At 34.1% G+C, this 20,625-nt stretch overlaps 2 protein-coding genes across 12 annotated transcripts in view; both read left to right on the plus strand.

Moving 5' to 3' along the window:
- The window catches only part of LOC138935057 (xin actin-binding repeat-containing protein 2), a 63,504-nt gene extending 45,805 nt beyond the window's left edge, over positions 1–17,699 (plus strand). For 3 of the 11 annotated variants that reach the window (XM_070299352.1, XM_070299353.1, XM_070299351.1), the window contains 11 exons: positions 443–514; positions 1,479–1,644; positions 2,376–2,485; positions 2,684–2,859; positions 3,029–3,245; positions 3,881–4,002; positions 4,525–4,701; positions 10,315–10,629; positions 11,154–11,405; positions 16,200–16,333; positions 16,670–17,699. In XM_070299352.1, the coding sequence (XP_070155453.1) occupies positions 443–514; positions 1,479–1,644; positions 2,376–2,485; positions 2,684–2,859; positions 3,029–3,245; positions 3,881–4,002; positions 4,525–4,701; positions 10,315–10,629; positions 11,154–11,405; positions 16,200–16,333; positions 16,670–16,856 (1,928 nt within the window). In that variant the 3' untranslated portion in view covers positions 16,857–17,699. Of the gene's footprint in view, positions 1–442; positions 515–1,478; positions 1,645–2,375; positions 2,486–2,683; positions 2,860–3,028; positions 3,246–3,880; positions 4,003–4,524; positions 4,702–10,314; positions 10,630–11,153; positions 11,406–13,102; positions 15,952–16,199; positions 16,334–16,669 lie in introns of those variants that run through there. The other 8 variants (XM_070299358.1, XM_070299359.1, XM_070299356.1 and 5 more) reach the window with 7 other exon arrangements.
- Positions 17,700–18,139: 440 nt separating this feature from the next.
- On the plus strand, positions 18,140–19,916 carry LOC138934834 (copper homeostasis protein cutC homolog). The gene is made up of 2 exons (XM_070298933.1): positions 18,140–18,582; positions 19,072–19,916. The coding sequence occupies exon 2, from the start codon at positions 19,072–19,074 to the stop codon at positions 19,810–19,812; it is 741 nt and encodes a 246-aa protein (XP_070155034.1). The 5' UTR covers positions 18,140–18,582; the 3' UTR covers positions 19,813–19,916.
- Positions 19,917–20,625: the final 709 nt, after the last annotated feature.

Raw genomic sequence — 20,625 nt, forward strand, 5'->3', positions numbered from 1 at the left:
GATAAAGCTGGTTCTCGCGGTGCTCGTAAATTTCTTTCGCTCTAATGATTAGCCGGGGCATTCGATTAATCCCAGCCGTTCGTCGCAGTTTTCTGTATTTTTTTTTTTTTCCCCGGTAACAAGATATACGTTCAAAGATGAGTAATGTCGAACAATTGAAAGCAAAAGGTTGCATTCTTGATGTAGAGATAACAGAGAGGAAGTTGTACGACGTTAGACAAATTGCTGGCATAACTTGGAAAGGGAGGAGGGGAATACCACCGAGTATACGTCGTCGCGGACTCACTTTGTTATAAGCTCTTAGAGTATAGATGATAAAATTACAGTATCCTCTTTTTTCTCTGTCCCTTTTCCCCCGTATAATTACATGCGTGCACACGCGCGCGAAGGGAATGAGTGGTATCGTTAATACGACAAAGAGTTTGTCTTGTGAACTCCGTAGTGCGACCTCGAAAGCCGGAGCTGATCATACGGGAGAACGAGCCGAAAGAATTGCCACCCGATGTGGTCAGAGGTAACGATATTCGACATGCGTGTGCGTGTGTGTATACGTGTGTGGAACGCGATCTGAAGATTGCTCCTAACATTGCGTGTCCCTTTTGGCGAGTGGCTTCTTTAATCGTTGATTGGCTCTACCAGATCGAAAAATTATCTGTGCATCAAATCGTGCCTCGGCAACAGCGTTTTCCATTAATAAAACATAGAGGATGCGAACTCGTTTTATCCTACCAAAATAAGGGATGATATTTGTTGATATATTTTATAAAATTACGAAACAACTAATTCTACTTTCGACGATAATATTAATTTTTCCTTTTGCATGAAAAATTGCAATGATCAATATTATTTAGTTAGCAATAACGCTATTAACGTTTTAAATTTATTTGTAAAATTTTGTTTAATTTTTTTTATTGTATATATTCATTTTATCTTATTTTCAACATTTGTTGTCAAGATTTTTTGAAAGATTTATTATTAAATATTTGTCATAGCTTATGAGATATCTAGGAAACTGGAATAAAAAGAATAGATACAATTCAATTATAACTTTTTCGTTTGCGCGGGTAAGAGAACGTCAAAATCATATATTATTTTATATATGACATTACTAATAGCTCGCGAGGAATAAGCGGTATCTGATACCTCATCATAGGTATATGTATAACATTCACGAGAAAATAAAAAAATTGTATGAATCGTAATGTGATGTACGTAACGTGACTATATGTTATCATATCGAAGCAATCGTCTTTTTCTCTTTTTAACACTAGCTCTTTTAACAAAATTTTCTTTCATTTTGGACGCTTTTTAGAATTTTGTATCGTGTGTGCAACTTTGTCTTTTCCGCCGAATCGGCGTGTCCTCGTGTGGCGGTCTAACAAATTTACCGCCGTGGAGAGAGAGTGTCTAAATGTTTGAAGAGGAGCGGAAGCATCGCGGGGAGTTGAGTAAAGAGATCTCTTCTCTGAATTTTTCAGCTTCCGACAAACCTGATCTAGGACTCGAGGAGCTCTCAAGCTTAAACGTCAAGTCGCGCTTCCAAGTGTTCGAGAAAGCCAACGCAGAGAACGTCAATGACATCGAGAGATCGCCGTCGCAGATCGCCGTCAAGAGATCGCCCAGCATCCTCAGTAAATTGGCCAAGTGAGCAATCAATGACAGATTTCTTATACGAGATGTAAAAACGCTGACGAAAAATTTATCCGATTGTAATATATTGTACTCACAGAGTAGAATTTCACATTATGTCTACGTACTAGCTGGTTCAAGTCACGTCTCACTTTTCGGCCATACACGGCTCTCTCTTTGTTAATCTTAAACCGCGATATCTTACCGTGACACAGATTTGCTTTCCGTAGGATGCATAATGATGAGTCTGTAATTTCGTAGGGCTGGCATTCCTCGGCGAGCTAGTAATATTCCCCATCGTATTTATTTTTTATTTTTAAAGGATTAAAATAATAATATTCGAGAGCGTTGCTAAAACATTGATAAAAGTAATTAAAATTTTCATATAGAAGCGAATAATAAAAATATCATAATTATATTATTACACTTCTGAATGTAATAATTACAAAAAAAAAATCATCTTCTATTAGCAAATCAGTATTTATCGAAACAGAAACGCATTAAGAGAAATTTCAAGATTTCAATTATGATAATTATGTTAGACGTCGAATATAAGTTTCACCGTTAAAAATCTTATTAATCTACTTTGTGTACGACACAAGCGGTACGAGCGACATTTTCGCGGTATTCAGCAGTCAGCAGTTTTCTTTTCATAACTTGAAACTCGAGAAAACACACGAGCAACAGGAACATGTTACAAGCGTAATCGGAATATCTGTAACCGCCTTGCACGTCTTCTCATGCAGATTCCAAGCGAAAGGCATGGATATTGGCGTGGCGGACGAATCTCTCAATGGCATACCCTACGAAGAGTCGAGCGAAAGTGAAGACGACGTGGAAACGGAGGAGACCGAAGGTGAGATAAATGAGAAAATATTGCGATCGAAGAAAAATGCCATTAAAATTTTACATCCTAAACGAATGTGAATTTCTTCCTTAACTTAAAACTAAATTCAAGACTCTTTCTTTTTTTTTTTCTTCTTCCACTAAACGCTTTTTTCATACATGTTTTTACATGCCGAATTTGTATTAATTTTTTCGTAATATTTTTCAGAAGTGGAAACCGAGATCGTCAAGGCAAAACGCACCACGCGCGAACGACCGATCAGTTTCTCGAAGATGGACGACATCAAGAATCGTTGGGAATCCACCAGTCAGCAGGGAAGGCGCGAGATTCAGCGAGAGGCTAGGAAGGAAGAAATCGCAGGAATCCGCTCGCGATTGTTCATGGTAATTTATCCCTGTAAAAACAACCAGATAAAAAAATAATGGAACATAATTATTTCGAAAGGAAAAAGAAAACTTTTTTTTTTTTTTAAGTTGGTTTAGTATATTATTATTCTTTTAATATCGCAATACGTTCTTTATTATAATTTTTCTCTCCTTCTTTACTTTACAGGGTAAACAGGGTAAGATGAAGGAAATGTATCAACAGGCAGTAGCCGGAAGCGACCGCGTCACGAAGATAAATGCAGCGGAGGAGATCCAGCACTCGACTGCCCATGCTCGTTCCATCAAAGAGAGATTCGAACGGGGAGAGCCAATCGCGGCTTCGGACGACGAAATCGACAGTAAACCGAAACCGGAGAAAGCCGACGAGGAGGTGATCGCAGCAGGTACAAATTGATATTTTCATTAATTAAATTACTTGCGAATTGAGAGCTATTGATACAAAAAAACATATAATTATATCGCCAAAGAGATGGAAGAAATATTTAATCGAAAATACTATGTTACAATTATATGAACGTAGAAGCGAAAAGGAATTGTGTGATAATTGGAAATATATAATAATATAATAAAAGATCTATTCGCAGTGAAAATTACAAAAAAAAAGAATATCATCGCTTGTATCGTTTTACATTTCAAAGTCAACTGAACTATCGGTAATTACGAATGAATGAAAGTAATATATGAGGTGATATTTGAATAAAAACTTAATATTTTTTAATGAGATTTATTTTACATTCGTACTGCTGTCAGGAGTGAAGAGAAAAGCTTGAAAGAAAGCAACTAATATTGCTTATAATATACGAGAGATTAATGCAAAAACTCTTTACAGAATAGAAGACTGTGTTAAGAGGTCATATTAATATTCAATGATTTTTGTGAGATTTATTTTTTGTTCCGGATAGAGACAGATCATTATAAGTTGTCGAATGGTGCAGAGGGAAAGTATCGACGGATGCTAATTAACAATTTATAATCATAAGTTTGATTTATGGTAATTTATGTTGGTCATTGTATACAGGTATCAGCAGGAAGTCGCGATCGCTCTTTTTGGAACTGGACGCCACTGCAGCGAAAACAGGACGTCCAGTAACGCCAGTACATCCGAAGACGCCAACCGAAAACCCACGACGTGCACGGGATGTAAGTTTAATTTTTTTAATTTATTATTTGATTAAGTCGTTTCTAGGATTCATCCTTGAAATCTTTTAGACAAATCTTTGATTTGTCTGCTAAAATTACAAATTCGTAACAAGTTCGTCTACATATTTTAATAATATAATTTATACAATTTATTGTTAATTTAAAAAATATTAATTTTTTAGCTGTTAAAAGATTTACTTCTTTTCTCAAATGTATATTTGTTAAAAAATTATTATATATTTTTCAATCACTTTAATTTAATTTAATTGCCGAAAGTAAAACACTCTTTGGAAATTCTCTTTATTATTAGCTATTATCGTATGTTGTATTATTTATTTATATTATCTGATGTCGCTCAGTTTAATACTCGAAGCAAAAGTTGCATCAAGAAAAAATACTGCATTTGAGGCAAACGTATCCACTTTTGCGCAAGAGATATGAAATGTAAAAAATATTTGTGCGATATACAAATGTCATCGCGTCTATGAGTGATGAGTAATTTTCGAAATATCTGCGAAAAAGGCGTTCATGGGTCGTCAAGTCTCAGACGATGTGATACGCAGCTCAGATGCGACCGAGGAGGTTCACGTAGAAACGTCGGAGATTTCAAACAAGTTCAAATTCTTCGAGTCCTACAAGGAACCGCAGAAACAGCGAAAGCAGTTTCGCATCACGCCTCCTCGCGACGATCAAGTCAAGGTTCGATCCTTCGACTTTATTGTCGTTGATTGATTCATGCTTCTCTCTGTGTAATCTGATCTAACAAATGCGTGTGCGTGTTAACTAATTAAGTAATAGCATAATGTATCGCATTACATACTCGGTGGAATATGGATTTTCGCTAAAAAAAAGGATTTATCCTCTATCGAGTTAGAAAAGAAATATAATAAAACTCGCTTGATCGAGTAACTGATAAAGTAAAAAGAAACGTGTATAAAATTATTACGTTACTAAAGATAATGCTTTCAACGATTATATTCCCCTTTCGATATTTTCTTTCGCATAGTTTATTTTTATCGTATTTTAAATGCAGCATATTATTACTCGCGCAATGACGTTATTTCTCGCTGATAAAGACTTTTTGATTATCGATAAAGCGACGATATCTTGTACAGATATCTCGAAGCATTGATTTACAACGATATTAACGATATGAGGCTAAAATGCGCGAACATAAATATTGTATAAGTTTTCAGAGAAACAGCGTGATCTCATTTCCAATTAAGACCGCAGAAATATTTGCAGTCAAGCGTGTTTGCCTGTTTCATATTGCATCACGACTTTAACCATCATCTGCAGTTTTATGTTTTAATACTTTATTTTTAATTTAATATTAACTGGTTTTGTTACTTTCCCCGATTAAATGGCGTCCCTTGCGTTAAATAACTCGTGTTACTTAACAGAATTGCTCAAAACTGTCTCATAATGAGATATTGACTCCAAAATATATTGTTAAAAAATTTATCATTAGACTCAAGCTCGAAAACAGCCTATATATAGTTGAAAAACTATGATCATTTTTCTAAAAATTGGAAAATTGTCCAAATCAAGTAATTGGAAGTAACAGTTATAACTAACTCTCGTCGTGAATATGATTTATCTATATTTTAATGCACTACTACAATGCGTTTCAAAAAAGATAAGAGCCTTCTGAAAAAATATTATGTTGCGATAAAATTTCTTATAAATTATGTTTTTTTTATAAATAATATACTCAATATTTTTCAAGAAACAAAATATCATATACTTTTAGAAAATATTCTAAAATAATTTTAATTCCAAATACATAAAGTATTTAGAATGAAACACTTTTATGAAATATTTATTACTCGCAAAAGTCGTTTATCTCGCATCCGAAAAACAGGAACCCCCCCCCCCATTTCTCTCTCTCTCTCTCTTTCTCTTTGTCTTTCTGTCAGCGCATCCCCGCGGAATGCGCGTCTATCGATAATTATCGGAGCGCGATAACGAGATCTCGGCGTCGCTCGCGGACGCAGCTTATAATAAAAGGCCCCCTGTATGAAGGGTCCGGCGATGCGTCGCGCACACAAGAGCGAGTCGACGTTTCAACAAACCGGGTTGTCCTTGAACCCCCCCGAAGTGGTCAGCGCAGCAGCAGCAGCAACAGCAACAGCAACCATACTTTTACCGTTAGTATTCCTGCGTCCTTCCATTCGCGAAGAAGCAAACGGGCAACGAGCAGACCGGGAACTCGGCGGGCCCCGGGGACCCAACCGAAGGAGGGCGCGAGCGCGCGCGCGCGCGAGACGGAGCCCCCCTCATCGTCGGTAACTCACACACCCGAAGGGGAGGAGTACATATTCGTCGTATCCTCCTCGTGTGAACGGCATAGCAACCGTCGACCGGCTGTCGCGACGAACTTCTCACGAACCAGAGAAAGAGAGTCTCCCTCGAGAACGCGTCGAAGGTGGCAGACCGTTTGAGCGACAACGCTCAGTCTTCATCCGCTCGTCGAGGAAGCGTTATTAAATATTGCGGAAAGGTAATTATCGCGATCAAGACGCATTCCGTAATTACGATCATCGAGAGTACTGATCTTTTGCGGTATATATACTCTCTCAAGATATGTCTCGGTTGAGGATGTTTGACCGGCGCCATTAAAAAAAACGACGCGATTAAAGTTTCTAATTGACAGTTCTAGTTTCAGTTTGACAGATAATCGACGCTCTGGTTAATAATATTTTTCTGCAATCGCGATCAATTTGCATATATTCATCGGCGAGATACTGTGATCGTGATTATTCGAGATTTTGTTAATTAACGATTATCCGGTGTCTGTGCGACGCGTTTGCTGAGAGCGGAGATTCTCTAACAATTAGCGTAAACGTGATTAATGACTTTGAACGCATAAGTTAATAATGTCCTGCGATCAGATTTTTTCAGAATACTTCTCTTGAATAAAGATCGTTCGATGTTTGAATAATATTTTTAATCCGAAATTGTCGGCGAAAATTATTTAGACTGAAGATAATTAACCATCTGTTTAATTAAGCGCATTCGTGCTCGATATCTCGACAAAATCAGGTTCTTGCGAATATTGTGCTTAGTATAGCGATATATAGTACTCCAGATCTTCTCAACAGCAAATTATTCTATATTGAGTGATACATCGTATATTTCGCTCGTAAAAGAAGTATAAATTGTGTGAGAAACTCTGATATGAAAGTTTCAATTATCATATTTAGAGAGATAATTATTAATACGCGTGTTATCGCGCAATGTCTTCCCATCGAATTGTTGATTGTTTTAATTGCTCTTCAACGTACACGTGTGTATGTACAATCGAGATCTTTCTTCTGGCTTCGCGTTGCGTTTCCGTTGATGGTAATCTGTGAAGGAACGGACGTCGCTCGCGAGGCGCGATCTCGTCGTCGCGGCTTGATTTGCCGCTTGACGTGCCGGGAGAGAAGGATACCGTGTGATCAAATATCCTTTCTGGACTGGTGATTTTATGGAATTCCGTTGGAAGTACGCTCCCGTAGCTCCTCTCTCGCTCTATATTACTCCGATATGAAGTCCGACCTAATATGAAATCCGGTCACAAGAATCATTGTATCAAAACGTTGCTGTGCGTCGCCCTCGATACACCCTAATTAAAAATCATAGCCTCCGTGTTAATTAGCCAAATTAAATTCTTTAGAAGCACGCCGGAAATAGATAAATTTCTTTTCGACAATATATCTCCTTTTTATTTCCGATTTTCCGTTATTTATATTATATTTTTATTTAATTGTATTGTCTGTTTTTATATTTATTAATAATTATTCTATAATATTCATATATTTGCAACATTTATAATTTTGAATTAATATATGGTAAAATGATTCGCTCATATATAGCTTTATGTGATTGGAATTTCTTCAATCCCAGACTAAATACGATAAATACCAGGATTCTCGCGTAATTCAATAGAAACGCGCGGCTATTATTGATTTTCCATTTCCTGTTGTTTTTCATTAAAAGTCCTATGCGGAGTCAATTCGAATTTATTCATGATCGTTGATAAGATAATTTAGCCCACAGTTGTATTTTTTCGCAAAAATTAAGATTGATTAATTGTTAATACGATGATAATAATCGAAGCGTGTAATATATTTTCTGTTTTTTTTTTTTTTCATCTTAATTATGTGATCTATTTATTTTAACTGTAATTAATTATTTCCTCCCAATTATATCTATTTTAACAAGTTCTCAAAGACTTCGTTTCTCTCTCGCTGCTCTCTCAAGAGTGTCGTTTATCTCTTAAGAGAAACGGCACTCACGCACTTCAATATTTTTTGCTGAAGAGCAGATTCGTCGACATAAACGAAAGCGAGAAGAGCGAATTAGTCGGATTGTCGCAAGTGACACGACAATTGACCGCTCCACACAGAGTGCGTGTACTAATCTTGAACCTGTCAATTTGTCGTCATCAACCTTGAAGCGGCCCGCAACCCTTTTGCCCGATTAAGCCGACGATTCCGGTCGACAATGGACCCGGTCTCCGGGTCCCGATTAGACCTGAACTAAAAGCAAGGGTGGTCCTTTTAAAATGTCGCAACCTTCGGTCGCTCCGCGTCATGTACATACAATCGGGTTCTCAGCTTTTACCTGACCCGCTTGAGTCCAGGTACAAATGTGTACAGGTCTATCGGAGAGACCAAACTTTTATAAAAAAAAAAAGGATTTTATTTTGTATAAAGAAACTTTTGTTGATATTGCAATATCCTAATTGTGAAACTTCGAAGCATGTGAATATTCAGTTATTTAAATACGTTGCATGATTTTTATTTCTTATAAAATCTTTTTTTTTTTTATTTATTTTTTTTTATTATTATTTAAGCAACTATATAATTTATCTTTTTGATGTTACTTTTCTAACTTTGTCGTATAGTATATATTGTACAATTATATATTATTTTATATTTATATATATTTATATTTTCTTTTATATAAAATAATATTATCGATAAGAAAAGATCTGTAGTATTTTCTATACAAGATTTATCGTACCACCCACGTTTAGAATCTCTAAAGCTGACTCATGTCGACTTGAAAAAGAACATTTTGGTCGTCGATCTCCGGCTTACCTGGAATCCCTCCTGACAATATGTATGCGTATGTGCATGTGTGCGTGTTTGCGCGTGTCTGTGTGTGTGCGTGTATGCCTGCATCATGGTCTAAATATTCGATTTAAAATTATCGCACGATAAACGACTCACACGAAATATGTTCCTCGCAATCATCGTGTGTCCTTGCCATCTTATCATATAATTTTTCTATCAATTTTTGGAGCAACAATCACGTAGCTAAATAAATATATCCAATCTACAATAATCGAATAATAACTATTTAATAAATTTCTAAAAAAAAAAATGAAACTACTTCGCGTGAAAATAAACGATGTGTAATTAATATGCAAGAATTGCATGCATAAATTATTAATAATTAGGAAAATTAATGCATTAGATTAGACAAATATATATTTTTAGATAATTTAAATATTTGTTTTTCTAAATAAAAAGATTATTTTTATGATATAATTATTATTTCTTCTTGTTTTAAACAAATAGAATCTTTGAGTTTATCATTTGTATATTAAAAATGCATTCTGCTTAGAATTTATAAAATTGTAATGTAATATTATTACTTTTATATATATTTACCTTTTGTAAACGTCAGGGGGAAATATTTTCTTTCATGAAAAGATGTTGCAAAATATGTCGAGGAATTTACCAATTAAAAACACATGCTTTTATCAAGAAATAAACACATCTGCAAAAATGAAAGACTTTATTTGAAACATAACGCGAAATATTCGTTTCTGTCGCGTTACCTTATATAGAAATAATAATGTAGTCATATAGTCATAAGTATTCGAAAACTCTTCCTCTTTGAGTTTTAAATACTTTTCATCTACGATAAGATTTTACAAGAGAATAGAAAAGAATCTCGTTATTTTCAACAACTCTAATTGTATCCCATTTTGTTTAGATGTTTTTATAACATTTATAACGTTTGATTGATGTGTTAATATTTGCTGAACAATTTGTAATAAAAGTATTAAACATAAAGTGAGCAATAATAATCGAGAAACATCGAATCACATAATTTGTTCTTTAAAAACTTGAAAAAAAAAACGATTAATAAAAATTATTCTATAAATCTTCTAAGATCTCATGAATCAAGTTCTTCGAGACAAGAAAGATCGAGATTATGTCCGATAACAAGATTGGATGATCAAGTAATGTGATTCGAGTTATTCGATTCTCGTGACATCGTATTACAACATTGTGTTAATTACTCAAACAGATGGATTCACCGGATCGCGAGATATACCGCGATCCCGATGTCGTCAGGGCCGACGATAGGATGGACGAAGTGGTCCACACTGACACGGCGAGAAAGATGCTGTCTATCTTCCGGCAGATGGAGGAAAACGCGTGCAAGGAAGAACTACCGGAGGGTCCAAAACCCTTGAAGCGCTTCACTCCGCCCCCCGAGGACAAATTCGCCAAGGCAACGGCCTCGGACTCGGAGGAGGACGAGGAAGAAGAAAACGAAGAATCCGACGGTGACGAGAGCAACGAGGAGAAAGATCCCAATTACGTCCGTGCTTCTGACAAAGTATGCGCGCAATATTTGTATTGGATTTTACTTGGAGTTTGTTTAATCAAGGCAAATGAAAGAGGGAGAGAATATAAACGTAGAGTTTCTAATAATATAGGATTAATATAATAATTTTCTACAAGAAGGGAGAATCTTTTTCATTTTTCTGGTTCTGTAGCTATTATTTTATTTAATTATTAAGACATTTCGTATTAGAATGAATATATAACATATAGAGTTATTTGTTTAAATTATAGAATTTTGTTAGTTTTTCTATTGCTATGTTCTAAAAATTTTCTAAAAATCTCAAATTCTTTGTACATTACATACTTTTCCATATTTTAATTTTACTATAAATAAATTAAGATGTCCTTCTGAAAGTGAAATGAGCCGGATGTGTCATTCAGTTTTAAGGAACTAACGAGAATTTTTGGAGCAAGTCTACATTTTAAGTTTAATCGTTTCGGGAAAGCTATTTTTTACTTATGATTGGGTGTTACTCTATAATCTACGAAATTCTCTCGCCTGTTATTCTCGTCTAGGTGGAGGACGAGTTCTTGAAACAAGCGCAGAATGCGGCGCGCGCCAAGACCCTTCGTGCTAAGTTCGAGCATTGGGAGGAGACCGACGGCAAGGTCAGCAGTCACCATATCGCCGAAATCGAAATGGCCCAGGGCACGGGTGATCAGTCCAGCATAGAGTCCGCGAGCAGTCTGAGGGCTCGTTTCGAGTCCCTCGGCTCACAGAACAACGAATCTCCGCGCGCATCGAAGGTCAAAGTTAATCGATTTGTGGTAAGTACTTGTGGAAGCACTTCGTCGAATATATAATCGCACACGTTTCATCCTTTTCCTTTCCACAAATATCATACCCAATACGATATTCGCGATTCGTCGTTCGTACTGTCATCGCCATCTGTCCTGCATCCATTACTTTACGTCCATCCATCGTCATTGTGTCTCTGATTTTCCACTACTATTGATTAAAATTGGAAAGCATACTTTTTTTTAGTCTTTCTTTTTTTGAACGTAACAAGATATTTCTCTGACTGACTTATATGCATCTAATTGTGTGTGTGTGTGTTAGTCAGACATTTGAAAGACCAAATTTCTCTCCCAGTGAAAATTCCTCTTTTGTTTTTGAGCAAAACTCGGCATCATGAAGTATGAGCATGGTGTGATTTTGAATTGTCGTCATTTTGCCTGCTTTGTCAACTTATGTTGGAATTATAAATGTATTTTTAAATTTACATTGTGAGCAGTGTTTATATTGCGTTATAATCTCAGAATAAATAAAGATACATAATATTTTTTATACGTATCTTTAGTAAGCGCATTTTATTCGAGTTAACAAATCTCTCACAACATTTCGAACGCGATAAAAACACTGCTTGAAAGCACGATATATATTTTATTTTATTTTGTATGTCTCGTTTATATATACAACAAGCGTTTATTTTTGCACTCTTTATTTTGGCGACGTATATGTATATTTTACGATAAAGATTAATTGTTGCTTATGATAATTTAATCCGCTACTTATCCGTTTCGTATAATCAATGGATTCTACAAATGTAAATACGTTCGTTCGCTCTTGCTATTATTAGAATTTTTTACAAAAAAAGGTACATTTTTTCATCGCATGGAAAATCAATTTTTTAATTTTTTCTATGCTATAATATTGCAATTATATAAAGTCAAGGTACATTATATAAATTGTAATATTGACGAATGTTTTACATTTTAATATTAGCCAAATACCTTCAAGCTATTTATTTGCTTATATATTTCAAATATTTGTAACAATAACAGATTAAACAAAAAACTATAAATAGTTTCTTAATAGAAAAAAAATAGAAAAATATATATTATATTTTGGAATAATAACAGCACTTTAATTGACGATAAATTTTAAAATATATTGTTTTAACGACGAATATATATGTTATCCGAGCGCTTACGTTTTTAAAATATAAAACCATCTGTTTTTATCAAAATATATTTATATACAGACGAAATATCGATGTACCGTGACGAGTAAATTCTGCATTCAACACATATTACTCGTCGATATAATGTAAAATTATTATTTGTCTGAAGTAAATGCACACGGCGAATAGAATTGCAATTCCGCGGTTATGAAAGACGAAAAATAGCTAGATCAATAAAAATATGAAGTTAAATATGAAATATAAATATGAAGTTTGTGCGAAATTTTGTACACGTGTTTTAAAATTCCAAGCGCAAACACATCGATGATTCAATTACCTTTACTCCTTTGCTGAGATTATTATCGAGCATGATCGGTGTGATTCTTGTTTGATTTGTCGTTATCGTTCTTACATTCTCTCTCTTTTTTTTTTTTTTTTTTTAAATCTGCCTTTGCGATATTTTGGCCGAAATTTTTTTCCCGCTTGTGTCGTATGTGATATCGTAGAGAGAAAATAATTGCAAACAATATCAAGTGATCTTCTTTTTGTGACGCGGAGCAGTAAAAGGGAGAAAGAGAAACGGAGGAAAAATACGCCTGGATTAAATCGAATGCGAAGAAGAAAAGAAAGAAGGAGGAGAAGAATCGATGGAGGAAGGAGAGTGCGTCGTTGGGACAACCGCGATGGAAAAGCAGTTTTTTCTTTAATCTTGCGCAACGGCAATAATGTTCGTCGATTACTACTGTAACGATCTTTTCATTTTCTTAGGAATGGTTTTAACACACACACACTGAGCGTTACGTTCGTATAGTAAATTTCTCTAGCCCGTAGACTGTACCATATGTTGCGTGTTAATATATATATATTATTGTAGTATGAAAGTTTGCACGATTGTTGGATCTGTCGAGTGTTTCTTCCAATCAGAAATAGAAAATTATGCCAACAGTGAAAAAAAAAACAAAAACTAGCAGATGGCTGTAAAGCATTCGGGACGGTAATGTGCTGAGTCACATAAGAAATATAAAGACCGTGTGAGAAATTTAATATATATTGATTTGTACACAAATTATAGAGTTCCACAAAACATCTCGTTAATCGATATAATGACCATCATCATAGTTTTTTTTTTTTTTTTTTTTGGAATAAAGATCTATACATTAAGGAACAGAAGAAATTTGACACTCAAAATTAAATCATATAAATTTTATAATATTTTATTTTATCACAAAGAGCGAATATTCCTTACGCAGAGATGCTCGACTTATCCTGATATATATATAATAGAAAAAGAGAAAGAAAATCTTATTGTCTACTAATTTACATCATATAGAAAAGATAGGGAAGAGAGAGAAAGAGAGAGAGAAAGCGACCATCTGTGTCACATATAGCAACGCGACTTTTATCGTTTTTGCAAAGATTCTTTCTTTAAGATGCCTACATACGTGCGACAATGCCAAGATTTCTGTAAAATGCATGATGGATTTGCTCCTCAACAGTGAAATTCGTAACGATGCGCATTTAATTTTCTGTAACTTGATATCACTCCCTTAAAACACAAATGATTGAATATAATTAAACATGTGTGATTAATAATTTTTATATTATAATTCTTAATCGGGACAGATGTCATTATGAATGATTTTAATGACTTTATAGAGTGCCAAATTTTATCGAATATACTTGAGATTTTGCAAGCCACAAGAATTTTTATTGGAATAAATTTTTTGGGATCTTCATGAGTTATGATTATTATGTACAACGTATCTTTAATTTTTAATAAATAATTCAATTTTCAGAGCAATGAATGAATTGATTAATCAAAATAGCTCGCTGATTATAAAATGTATACTGTGGGTATAGATAGTAGAAATAGTAGAAAATTAATGAAACTTGCATAGTCCGCATTTCTTTTTTTATCTCACATTGACAATTATTATAAATATTTATGCGCGGATAATATAGCAGATTTAGAACTTTCTTCTCGCATCGTTACGGTCTTCACACAACTATCGCTTTAGATTTCTGATTTTCATAAGTGCCAAGTTATTCATCGACAAATGAACGAGAAGAGAAACGAGTGAGCGAGAGTAAAAAAGCGCGCTAGAGAAAGAAAGTGCGTGAGGCTGATGAACGAAAGGAGTGAGAAGTGATGGCTTTTCCAAATTGCGAGGGTCTGAACGAGAAATAATTTACATACAGAGGAAGTATATATATATATATATATATATATATATATATATATTCGAGGCGATATTTAGGTGCTCCAGGAACTAGATTAGCTGATTAGAGAAATGTAGCTATTTCGAGATCGCTTTTACAAATTTCTAATCTTTTTACAGCTTAGCGCGGTAGTAAGTAGATTTTTATACCCGTCTATCCGTCAACGATCTCTCTTCGGGGACTGACAAACGGAAACGAAAATATCTTTCTCGTGTTTGATCTGAACGATTGGAATGTTCGCGAAACACGTTGCGCATTTGCATCTTACACTTGTGCAATATAAGAAATTGTGATTACGTATTTATTATCATACAAAACGCGCATCTTTTTCTTTTAGTTGTATTATATCTGGATACATTGTATTATATATATTTTTCAAGAGTGAGATGCATTTTTATCGATGAGATTTTATCACTTTTGTTTTCTATCGTGTGTATCTGTCACGTTATTCTCTTCTGTCATGGTGCTTTTGATAATATCGTGCAAAAAAGCAGTAAATTCGCTGTAAATTCGACATATTTTTCGCGCTAATTTAAGTACGAATACGTCGTCGATATATAGAGACATGATATATATATATATATATATATATATATATATATATATATATGTGTATCAATATACTTTATATTTACGGGAAAGAGAAACACGATTGACTTTAGTCATAAAATATCAGGGTACAACGCGATCGTTCTTCGAGAATTCGATTCGAGTACGAAAAGGATTCTTTTTGAAAGCACTGTACGAATTTTTCTAGACATGTAATCTAAATATTGTAGAAAGAGGAGAGGAAATTTGAAGATGTATATTCTCGACAGCGTACATATTTCCCATCTTCCTTTTTTCGTTTGTGCAATAATAACTTTTGAGGTAAGCGAGTCACGAATACGGTGGACAAGCGATTCGAGGAGATTTGTATCGGGATGCGCTAAGCTGGGTTTTAATTTGCGAAAGATTCGCTCCATTAATCGAGCTGTCAATAGAGACAATCTCGCGTGACGATTCTAGCAAGTTAATTCTCGTCAACGGCCTTTTAATTTGTAGTATAGTTAGCGATAATATTAAGTTAATACGATTTTATTGCGTCTGTTAACGTATCATTTCTATCAATGTATAACGATCCTTGTTCTGTTCACGTGTAACATTTATTACGATAATACATAAGTGGTAAATAAAGAAGATGCTAAATCTCTTTCGTAGGAGTGAGAGGAGGAGAAAAGGAGCAGGGAGAGATCTCTCGATTCGAGAAGCAACGCGGCTTTTTCTCTTCTTCTTCTTCTTCTTTTTCACGTAGCATCCACGTATCCCTCTCAAAACACTTCTTCACACATTTCATCATGCATTCGACAAATACGTTTTCCCGTTTTCCGACTGTCACGAAGTATTCATAGGGATAAGTTTAATTATACCGTCCACTTTTGACGTGACAATCGTGTAGGAGATCCAGACGAGCTGCACGGACGTGTGTGAAAGCTGCCAGAAGAAGGTCTATCCCTTGGAGAAGGTCGAGACAAATAACAAAATCTTCCATAAGCAATGTTTCCGGTGTCTTCAGTGCAATTGCATTTTAAGGTAACACGAAAAAAAAGACTAAGCTCTTGTATTATATTTATTAGCCACACTGGAATATCCTATACTCAGATGCATCGCTTGAAGGTACATCAGTGTCATTAATACACAGAGAAATATTGGCAATTAGTTTTAAATAATTTTTTTTTTTTTGTAAAATAATATTTAATAAAATTTTGTATAATAACGTAAAGATGTTTAATTGCTTTTAAAGATGTGTAATTGTTTTCACTTACTTTCCGCATTTAATTTTTAATACTCGCTATGCTCACGAAAATGTTGAATATATAAAATTATCGTTATACGAAATCATCGTTACGGCGTGGTGTGTTCGAACAGGATGGATTCCTTCACATTGAACAACGGCAAGCTGTACTGCATCCCGCACTTCAAGCAACTCTTCATCACACGGGGAAACTATGATGAGGGCTTCGGCGTCGATCCACACAAGAACAAATGGACGACGACGAATTCCAACAGTTCCACGAGCCCATCGCCGATCGCGGTCTCAAACGGCGATCTCTGATTTTTCAAGTCTCCCGTTTTACTCTTCCCTCCTTTCTCTTGTACATCGCCATTGAATTTTAATCGGATTCGCAAGTGGATCTAGACGATCTAGGAGATTTAAGAAGAATTACCCCCTCTATCTCTTCTTCTCTCTCGGAAATACGCAGGATAATTAATCGAATAGAGAAACAAATTTTTGTATTTTTATCACTTTGACATTTTTTTTTTTTTTTTTTTTTTGAAAATGATAAGCTAGATTCGCTTGTGGTCGAAAAATAATGCGATGATAATTATAATAAATTGTACATTTTTTGTATTACGTTAGGCCCGTGTGCGAATACGCGTTATTTGTATATTTAACAGTAATCGGAATCAAATGGAATAATGTAAGAGAGACAACCCCGTGCGCGAATCCTCATATTCGAGGATCGTAATCTTGCCGGAAAGCGCTAAATAAATGAATTGAGAAGATGTAAACGATTGCTACTTGGTCGCAATGTCTGTCTACTCGTAAATTGAGAACGCGAATTTACGATTTAAATTATAAAAATCAACGAAAATACGCGCTTCATGTTTCGTCTTAAACTTAATTACGTGCGTAATCTCCGAAGTCTATTCTAGAGTACATAGAGTACGCGTGCTGTACGTATATTTGTCATTTGCCAATGGAAAAGCGATCCTAGATCGAAATGATTCCTTGGTATAAAATTGTAATGCGCTAATAAAAGTGTCTTATCCCCTCAATTCTAAAAATCTTATTGTCATCGCTCGTAAAGTTTGCTTGATATATTTGTTACTATTATTATTTTATTGATTTTATTATTATTATTATTATTATTATATTATTATTATTATTATTATTTACATATGCGCCGTACTTGGTATTATTTTATTATATATATGTTGTGTGTATAATACAATATTACATTACGCTTCATAGACCATGTATCCAAAAACCTGTCCCTTAATAAATAAGAATTTTATATATTTCTCTGTGAATTGATAAGTACGCTAGATGTTTTAAAAAATGTAAATGTGCGTTAATTAGCGATAATTAATGAAAAGTATTTTTTTATCTATGATGTCAAAATATATATGCATATATAATATATATAGCGACAATAATGAAACACACATTAACATATAATATATAACAACAATAAAATTTTTATTAGCTCATTTGATTGCCAAATGGAATAGTTGCAGGCAAAATTGAAAGACAAGAAGTTTATTAAATCTAGATTTTTCAGTAAAATTTTAGATATTACTGCAGTGAATATTGGAGATCATCTTTGTATTCTATTATTATCATATGTTTTATTGAATTGCCAAGTAAGTTGATGCCGTTATCAGACAGTTCGACGAACAGGCTTTCGAACGATAGCGTTATCATTACACAATATACACGTCATTCCTCTCGGTAAAATACAGATGGCGAGACACGCGTACACAGGTTGGATTTACAGAAAATATCGACAACACTCTGGCAACCATATTTATAAGCATCGTAGCCACGCGTTGAGATACAGTGGACTTGATATGAGACGGAAAAAAAATTTTGTTCTCGCGGCACGTTTCGAGATATTTGATGCAAAAACATACAATTCTGTTATCAGTAACGTTCAAGCAAATCTACGTAACAGAATCAGAGATAACCAATCTCGAATAAAAATAGTTTAATATTCCAAATATAACGATACACAGTACATTGTTATCAACCATATTACAACAGTTGATCAACCGAGGTAAATCATTAACATTTCAATTGAATTCAATCGAATATTTGCGTCGATAAAGTTTTTTTCCAATATAAGAGACAGAAGTATTACTGTTCTAAAGATGGTTCTTGGTTCCTTCAATCGATAATTTCATCGTATATCGGTCTGTCAGCATATGATGCCCATTTTTTACCGTACAAATCATAGACATAGAAATTTATTATAGAATTTCCTATGTCTATGGTGTTAAACTAACTCATATATCAAAGAGAATATACGATATAATATTACGTGATAAAATATAAAATACATATCTCGTAAAAGTATAAACTTTTCTTTCATAATTTTACTTTGAGACTTTTATACTAAAAAATAACGGGATGTAAGAAAACACATAATTGTATTTAAAAGAAAATTAATTGATCAGTGTATGTGTGTACTTGTAAAAAAAAAAATATTTTTCTATTTCTTATTAATTAATTATTCTTATCATTAATTAGCCATATTACTTTTCAGATGGAGATCTGCGTCGATTGCTTAGAATCTGCAAGAAACGCGGTCAAGGGTGGTGCCAGCAGACTGGAAATTTGCTCGGCTCTCTCGGAAGGTGGTCTAACACCGAGCCCGGGTCTACTTAAGCAAATAAGAAGCTTCGCAACGATTCCGCTCTACGTTATGATTCGTATTCGGGGCGGTGATTTCGTCTACACCACCGAAGAAATCGATGCTATGCTTTACGATCTGATGATCCTTAAGGATCATCACGCGAACGGATTCGTCTTCGGCGCATTGACTCCCGATTGCGAGATCGACACTGTCGCGTGCGAGAAAATCATTTTCGCCGCTCGTCCTTTGCCGGTGACGTTTAACCGCGCCTTCGATCTCATTATCGATCCTTTTAAATCGTTGCAAGTTCTCGCTGATCTCGGTTTTCAGAGAATTCTGACATCGGGACAGAAGAATAGCGCTCTGGAAGGATTAGAACTGATAAAAACATTAGTACAAAAGACGCAGGAATTAATAATTATGCCTGGAGCTGGTATCACGAAGGATAACATTCGCAAAATCATGGAGTCTGGTGCCAAAGAATTTCACGCGTCAGCTAAAGGACGTAAAATGGTGATTTATGGTGGGAATAGAGTGAGATTGGGGCCTAATGAGAATGATTTTATTAATGTGACCGACAAGGAGCTGGTGAAGGAATTGGTCGATATAGTTAGGAACATCAGAATGAATGAATCGTCCTGTGAAAAATAACTTTAAGAAAAATAATCTAATACCAATTATACATTTTTATATAATTACACTACGTCTAAATAATACAACGCCTTAAAAGTAATCTATTTGTTTTAAAGCGAATAACGTTGCATTTTTGTATTTTTATTATAATTTTATATTGTATTATATTTCTCTGCTAATAAATTGCTCTTTATTACACTCATTAATTCGAAAACGGCACGTTATACATCTAAGTTTTATATAGATTACAATTTTTATGGTGAATAAATATTAATTTTTATAACATAAATAATATAAATTAATATAAATAATAAATCTATGCCTAATCTTTTTTTTAATGAAAACTGACCACAAGAATTAGCACATTAAATTGTAATATGTTATTAATTTCTCAATTTTTTAATAATTAATTTTTTCGAAAACAAAGACTCCTGCGATAAAATTTAATTTTATTCTTTTAACTTATAGTTAATCTTTTTTCATATAGAATCATTATTTTTTTTTTATTATATCATAATTAATTTTTTCGAAAACAAAGACTCCTGCGATAAAATTTAATTTTATTCTTTTAACTTATAGTTACTCTTTTTTCATATAGAATCATTATTTTTTTTTTATTATATCATTAAATAATGGAATTCTTATATGTAAGGCCTTCTCGCACTTTCTATTTAAACGTGCCTGAATATTGTAAAATTATATAAACGATAGCGATTATATCACATCTAAGCCAAGTGATTTTATAATCATTTAAATTTTATAATTTTATAATTAATCATTTTATAATTTTAAGTCAATTTTTTATAAACGATATCTTATTATACATATTAT

This window comes from Polyergus mexicanus, unplaced genomic scaffold (assembly GCF_030449975.1).
Source record: "Polyergus mexicanus isolate NDT 795.1 unplaced genomic scaffold, iyPolMexi1.0 SCAF_7, whole genome shotgun sequence".
Classification (NCBI taxonomy): Eukaryota; Metazoa; Arthropoda; class Insecta; order Hymenoptera; family Formicidae; genus Polyergus; species Polyergus mexicanus.

Bases quoted from the DNA above. Each gene is read 5' to 3' on its own strand.
- LOC138934834 (XM_070298933.1), top strand. From the start codon at position 19,072: ATGGAGATCTGCGTCGATTGCTTAGAATCTGCAAGAAACGCGGTCAAG.